This window comes from Cygnus atratus, chromosome 7, assembly GCF_013377495.2.
Source record: "Cygnus atratus isolate AKBS03 ecotype Queensland, Australia chromosome 7, CAtr_DNAZoo_HiC_assembly, whole genome shotgun sequence".
Classification (NCBI taxonomy): domain Eukaryota; kingdom Metazoa; phylum Chordata; class Aves; order Anseriformes; family Anatidae; genus Cygnus; species Cygnus atratus.
Genome location: NC_066368.1, coordinates 19,747,515 through 19,754,742, shown reverse-complemented (window position 1 = coordinate 19,754,742; position 7,228 = coordinate 19,747,515). Strand labels below are relative to the sequence as shown.

The following is a 7,228-nucleotide window of genomic DNA, read 5'->3' as shown; positions in this document are numbered from 1 at the left end:
CCTAGCAATACTTGAATTTTATCAGAAAGGGGCATTTTTTCTAATCATAACGCTTCTGAACAATACTTGATTCTGGGCTCAACTCTTTACTCACGTCAGTGCTGTACAGAATCAAACTTTGCCAGCTGGCAAAATTTCAGCAATTTCTTCAGAAATTTCAACATAAGTGCATTTGAGTTGAGCAAGCTATTTTTCTAGACTTAAATTGCTCAACATAAAGGCATAAAAACATTTGCTTTCAGATTCCACAACAAAGCACTTGTGGAGATCTTCTGGGGACTTGGAGCTCTTTGGGAGCTACACATTACACAATGGTGAGTAAAGGCTTAGCTTTTTTTATGAGTAAGGTACAGATCACTATATGTTTTAAAACTGCAAAAGAAGGATATTTGAAAGATTCACCTAATTATGGCTATATCTATATCCCTATTAGATATGGATGTATTCCGTTAAAAACTGACAGAAGATTCAAAGAAAGACACATTTATGAAGATTACTGTGAATTTGGGTTTTGCTTTGTAATGATTTGAAAAAAAAAAAACAAAACTACATATATCTCTCTAGGTATTTCACCTGCTGTTATCCTTTTTTCAGAATTGTTTGTGAGAATATTCAGAATATTGTAACGTATAGATATGAAATAAAGCATAAAACATAGCCCCTTTACAACAAAATGTATAATACAGTGTACTCGTTCTGTTTTTCTCTTTTGATTTATCAAGACATGTCCTGTTTCAGCTTTTCAAGCCTCCAAATCTGTTTGCAGAATCTGAATCAACAGTTAGGTGTTGCCAAATAAATAGACAAAGCCCTATGGCCCAGTTTTCCTCTAATTTGTGCTCACCTAGTCCCCAAAACTACAGACATCAATTACTACTTCTGATGATAATCTAGGGAATGGCATAAGTTTTAAAGAAGAGTTAGCAGTTTCTTTAATATATGTAGATTTGGAGATGAAGGGAGAAATTATCATCTACTTATTTCTTTGCTTAAGCTTTCCTTAGGGCTTGTCTTGTCTGTAATCAGTTGGAAAAGACTTTGTTGGACAAGGTAATCTGGCACCTCATTTCACATTAATTCATCCAGTTGTAAAGTCCATTAAATCCAGTTCAGAAGATCCTGCTCTGCAAGATGGCTGGTGGCATTCCCTTTTTAAGAGAGCAAACAAGCAGAAAATATTCCTTGAGGTGCCATGCTCTTGAAAACCCAGAACAACGCAACCCTTATGTTGAACTAGAAATCCTTGCCATTAGCGTGACAGTAATAACGTCACCTATTTTTTAATAAAGGACATTGTTTCTGCCACTGCTCATTGATATCTTCTGTGCTCAGCCTGATTATATGTGGCACCTTTGCTGCTAGCTAATTGTTACTTAGCTGGTGTACCCGTTGGTTGTTCCAGAAAAAGGTCAGTTCAGAAGTGGTTAGACACCACACACTTCCCCTTCTCTTTCTGTTCAAATCCAATAGAGGGTCCAGAACTTTGCTCTTTAGAGAGAGGAGTGTGCCCAGTTTCACCTAACTGACATTTCTTTGAATAGCAAGATAAGGACAGATGTTGGAGCAAACTAAAGACAAAACATTCACAGAACACAGCCCAGGACAGCAAACGACAAATTTTAGTCAGACACACAGACACAGACACAGATTTCTAGGTTGGAAGAGACCTCAAGATCATCGAGTCCAACCTCCGACCTAACACTAAGTACTCCACTAAACCATATCACTAAGCTCTACATCTAAACGTCTTTTAAAGACCTCCAGGGATGGTGACTCCACCACCTCCCTGGGCAGCCCGTTCCAATGCTTAATAACCCTTTCGGTAAAGAAGTACTTCCTAACATCCAACCTAAAACTCCCCTGTCGCAACTTTCGCCCATTCCCCCTCGTCCTGTCACCAGGCACGTGGGAGAACAGACCAACCCCCACCTCACTACAGCCTCCTTTAAGGTAACTGTAGAGAGCGATAAGGTCGCCCCTGAGCCTCCTCTTCTCCAGGCTGAACAAGCCCAGCTCCCTCAGCCGCTCCTCGTAAGACTTGTACTCCAGACCCCTCACCAGCTTGGTCGCCCTTCTCTGGACTCGCTCGAGCACGTCCATGTCCTTCCTGTAGCGAGGGGCCCAAAACTGAACACAGTACTCAAGGTGCGGCCTCACCAGAGCCGAGTACAGGGGGACAATCACTTCCCTAGACCTGCTGGCCACGCTGCTTCTTATACAAGCCAGGATGCTGTTGGCCTTCTTGGCCACCTGAGCACACTGCTGGCTCATATTCAGCCGACTATCAACCAATACTCCCAGGTCCTTCTCGGCCAGGCAGCTTTCCAACCACTCATCTCCCAGCCTGTAGCTCTGCTTGGGGTTGTTGCGCCCCAGATGCAGGACCCAGCACTTGGCCTTGTTGAACTTCATACAGTTGACCTCAGCCCATCGCTCCAGCCTATCCAGATCCTCCTGCAGAGCCTTCCTGCCCTCGAGCAGATCGACACACGCACTTAGCTTGGTGTCATCTGCAAACTTACTAAGGGTGCACTGGACGCCCTCATCCAGATCATCGATAAAGATATTAAAGAGGACCGGCCCCAGTACCGAGCCCTGGGGGACACCACTTGTGACCAGCCTCCAACCAGATTTGACTCCATTCACCACAACTCTCTGGGCCCGGCTATCCAGCCAGTTTCTAACCCAGCGAAGCGTACGCCAGTCCAAGCCCCGAGCAGCCAGTTTCTTGAGGAGAATGTTGTGGGGAACGGTGTCAAAAGCCTTACTGAGGTCAAGGTAAACCACATCCACAGCCCTTCCCTCATCCACCAAGCGCGTCACTTTGTCATAGAAGGAGATCAGGTTCGTCAAGCAGGACCTGCCTTTCATAAACCCATGCTGACTGGGCCTGATCGCCTGCTTGCCCTGCAAGTGCCGCGTGATGACCCTCAAGATAATCTGCTCCATGAGCTTTCCTGGCACTGAGGTCAAACTGACAGGCCTATAGTTCCCCGGGTCTACCCTCCGGCCCTTCTTATAGATGGGCGTCACATTGGCTAGCCGCCAGTCAACTGGGACCTCCCCCGATAGCCAGGACTGCCGATAAATGATGGAAAGCGGCTCGGCCAGCTCCTCCGCCAGTTCTTTCAGTACCCTAAGTCATTACTTAGTCATTCAGTACCCTAGTCATTACTATAAAGACATGAGTACAGCACTCAGACCTCTGATAGAAGTAGCCTGTGCAGCTGCAAACCTCTGCACCAGTTTGGAGGAAGCACCACCACCAGCATCCTCTGGACAACTAATATAAAGCTAGCAGCATCACAAGCCTATTGAGAGAGATCCTCTGTGGAAAACTACAGGTCCCCAAACTCACATAGCCCCATACAGCTGCACAGCATGAGTAGCCCCACAGATCCACTCCAAATGCCTTAAGAGAAGCCTTATGGGAGACCAATTTTAATGTTACATATACTTTCCTACAACTTCACAGAACAGGAGGTACTTGGACAATGTTCCTTTGACTGGAAACCATGGAATTAAAGTTTGAGAGTTTCAGTCTTTCTCCTTTGCTTTTCTCCTTCTGGCTATGGTGTTCACCATGGCAGCTGGCTCTATTCTACCCCAAAGCCTCAGGAACCCCAAATGGCAGAGCCACTGTGGACATTAAGCACTGTACCTTTCCCAGACTAGTCCATAGTCTCTTCCCCTCCCTTTCACAACACCAGAAATGCCCCTCGGCCCTGTAAGAAAGAAGCACCTAAAATAGCAAGTGTCTTCCAACACAGACAGAGGAGATTCCCCGTGGCTCTCCATGGTTCAGAAATTTTCACTCTTTTGACATTTATGATTCAAGTAGTTCAAGGTAAGTAGCAGAGCTGTCTAAAACCAAAGCCTCTCATTGTTTTTTTCAATCTCACTTCCAAGTTGCAACAGCCTCTGGAGTTCAGAACAGCAACTATTCATTTCACAATCCTTTTGTGTTGATCTGCAAGTGCTATCAAGAAAACTGAAGTATGTTCCTCACTGCTTCTCATTCTCTGGCCATTCCTAAACTTTTGCCTTAAGTTATCCAGCTTGAGGAACTCATCAAAATAATCTGGGGCTCCAGACCCTCTACCCCAGTAAAAGTACCCTTACAAAGTTATGCAGGCCTTGTCAGAGAAGTCCTGGGTGTTCAGCAGGTCCCAGATGACACCTCTGAAGAGCTCTTGCAGATGTTTATCTGTTGCCACCACTAGCCAAGAAGAAGGATGACCACACCTGTGTGTGCATGTTTTGACAAGATGTTTCACACGCTGCTAAGCAGAATATACAGCACTGGGATTCTGCCCCAAGGCACTGATTTGTGTCTCTTCTCTATCCAGCCACCTATTTCACAAAACTTATCAGAATCTAATTAGTTATGCGATCCAAAGATTGCCAAAATTTTGGTGCAATTGCTGTGCTCAGAAGTGAAACACTGGGATGCTACACAGACAGTGATGTACAGGAGAAATAGCTAAATATGACTCAAGGGCAATAAATAAAGCACTAATAAGAATCTGACAGGGCTTTTAAGTCTACTGTGGAAGCTTTTGGTGATTTCTAGAGCTTGGATTTTGACAGGGAGGGATGCTGCAGACACATTTATGTTACATCATTTTGTCTCTTCCCATGCAAGGAAAATGCAGTGAAGTATCTGGATTTCCCTTTTCCAACATTTTCATGTGCACATAAGGTTGTTTCTAACTCTTGTTTCGGGTTCAGTGACTTATCTTTTCAAAACAATGATAATGGAAGTTGAATTAAATTCATGCCATGTGCTCCATGTCTCTTTTACAGAAAAGCTTTCTCGCCTTCCTTCTTGCAATGGGCATCATTGTGACACTGGGTGATGCATACTGCTTTACACAAATAAACAAGCCAGGGGAGTCTGACAAAGGTAAGAACAGGGAAAGTGCTCTCACCTGATATTTTTTTGTTGGCTCAACTCTATGCAGAACTGCTGGGAAGGGCCCAAAATATCAGGGAGGTGGAAGTTGTCAGAAAGACCTGAATAAGAGGTTCCAGCACCAAGATACCAAAACTAGGGAAAAATAGTATTTTCACCTGGACTGGGTATAGTTGCAGCAATACTATTGCTATTGGTGGTGGGTTGCTAGTGCTATGCCAGCACGTGGAGCTGCTGCTGGATTTGGGAGCATTTCTGAATGCAGTGTGGTTCTAGATGGCAGACCTGGCTGTTTGGTTGCTCAGTTTCACCCCAGATCTATAACACTGAAACTGTCTCTAAGAAGTAAAGAAGAAACAAGTTCAGGCTCTCAAAATAGTCCAGGTAATAGCCAGGAGGGCAAAATGACTTCTGTTTAATCATTCTCAGGAAAAACATTTTCAAAAAATATACAGGCATTTTTAAACCTTTCATCTTTAATGTGGAGGCTTAAAGAACGTCTTTTGTTTTGTTGCTGTGTTATGCAGGCTGTGTCCTGGGTGGAAAAGTGTACCCCTTTGGACATATCTCAAGGACAGATGATTGCTTCCGATGCAGCTGCACCCAAAACCAAATATCTTGCTGCTCCCTGTAAGTCTGAACTCACTGGCAGCATCATTGCCCATAGGAAGACCACAGGTTTCCATCTGCTGGGAATAAATGGGTCTCTAAAGGCACAAGAGAGCCTTTCCTTACCCCTCACAGAGGGATAAAAGCCACACATGGCTTCAGATGACTTGACTCCTTGGCTGTGTTTACCTTAGTTCACTTTCTGCTGACTGGGGGTGGACACAGGCCCTTCCAAGCACATCCAGTTGGTGCTTGTCTTTAACGCTAAGCAACTTGTGAACCCCTCTTACACTGTGGTTAAGTCATTCCTTGGCAGGGAAAGTGGAGAGTAGAAAGGAGTTCATTCCACAAGCCACTTAAGTACAGGTCCTCTAAAGAACTCATGATGATCTGAACCCCTTTTCAGAGATGCTTTTCTCCACTGAACATGCAGACACTAGAGTGGCATGGCTCTGCTCTGAAGTATCTCTTTCCAACATCCTCTTTTCCTCTTATCCCACCTTCTCAAAATGCCAAAATGGCTAGATTACGATCATTGCCTTTTCTCAGGTGACACCCACTGTCAGGAAACTGAAACCACACTCTAAGCATACTGAAAATAATGAAAAATGATGGAAAAGAGATAAAACATGCTGAGACCATGCTTATGTCACATTGTAGAGTGCTGTGCTAAAAAAAATCCCCATACTGGTACATCTACATGTCGTTGCAGAAGGACATCTGTTGAGGCACTGGAAGCTGTAGCTGTGGGTGCTCAAGCTAGCTAGGCTGGTCTAAGTCACAGTTTCAGAGATTTCTCACTCTGCACTAGTTTGGTAGTTCAATATATAGTCACTGAATTATTGAATCTTTTATTGCTCTCAGTCTAACATTTTTTTTCTGTTTATCAATGATAGCTTTCATACTCCTGTTGGTTATGACAAAGAAAAATGTAAAATCGTTTTCAACATGAAAAGCTGCAACTATGATGTTGTGGAGAAGAATGACCCCACCAAGAAGTGCGTTGTCCACAGTCGTGTGGGTTAACAATGCACCTGCTCCAAGCCTACAGACGCTTTGCCATCAAAGATGCTTAAAGACATGGGAGATCTTATAAAAGAGAGTACTTCAGCAGCTCACTTTTAATCTCCCAATTATTCTAATTCAGTAAACAAGATGCATAATCAGATACAAAGTCTTATTTCTGTCATTACTTGTGTTGGTATGACTGAGCTTTGTTGAATGCAATAAATCCAGATGAAACATCCAGAAAAGCTTCATAATGATGGCTCTTTTTATGTAACAATGCTTGGGAACATCACTTTCCTTGAGAGAGGAACACATTTATCTCAGTACTCCAATGTGCCATACACCAGTGCCCTGACAGAAGCTGCTCTCATGCTTTGCAGGTTCTGTTCTTGCCAAGCATCAGAGCAGCCATATTAGCTCCCCAGGTGTCAAAATTTGGAGGGGAAGCACTGTTTGGGATATGCTCTGCCACAGCTCCTACTCCAGGCACACAGCGGCCTAGGGAAGGGAGGAGGACACTGGATCAGATTCCCTTCGGTATGGTCTCTCCTTCATGTCACAGTCTCTGAGGTAACCTTTCAATAGCTTCTTGTTAGTGACTGGCACAACTGGATCCCACCTGCCAGACACTCAGAATCTACAGAGTTTGAAGAGAACCCAATGCCAGAATAATCTTAGCTGTCTCAAGGTATGCTC

The 7,228-nt window shown here is 44.2% G+C and overlaps 1 protein-coding gene across 1 annotated transcript; it reads left to right on the top strand.

Annotated features, from left to right (window-relative positions):
- Nucleotides 1-236: 236 nt before the first annotated feature.
- LOC118246983 (beta-microseminoprotein-like) lies at nt 237-6,588 on the top strand. The gene is made up of 4 exons (XM_035544597.2): nt 237-314; nt 4,807-4,906; nt 5,443-5,545; nt 6,421-6,588. Exons 1-4 carry the CDS (start codon nt 312-314, stop codon nt 6,548-6,550), a joined length of 336 nt encoding a protein of 111 aa, XP_035400490.2. The 5' UTR covers nt 237-311; the 3' UTR covers nt 6,551-6,588.
- The last annotated feature ends 640 nt before the right edge of the window (nt 6,589-7,228 follow it).

Coding starts and splice junctions, on each gene's coding strand:
- LOC118246983 (XM_035544597.2), top strand. Junction 4,907..5,442: donor GCCAGGGGAGTCTGACAAAG/GTAAGAACAGGG, acceptor TGTGTTATGCAG/GCTGTGTCCTGGGTGGAAAA. Junction 5,546..6,420: donor CAAATATCTTGCTGCTCCCT/GTAAGTCTGAAC, acceptor TATCAATGATAG/CTTTCATACTCCTGTTGGTT.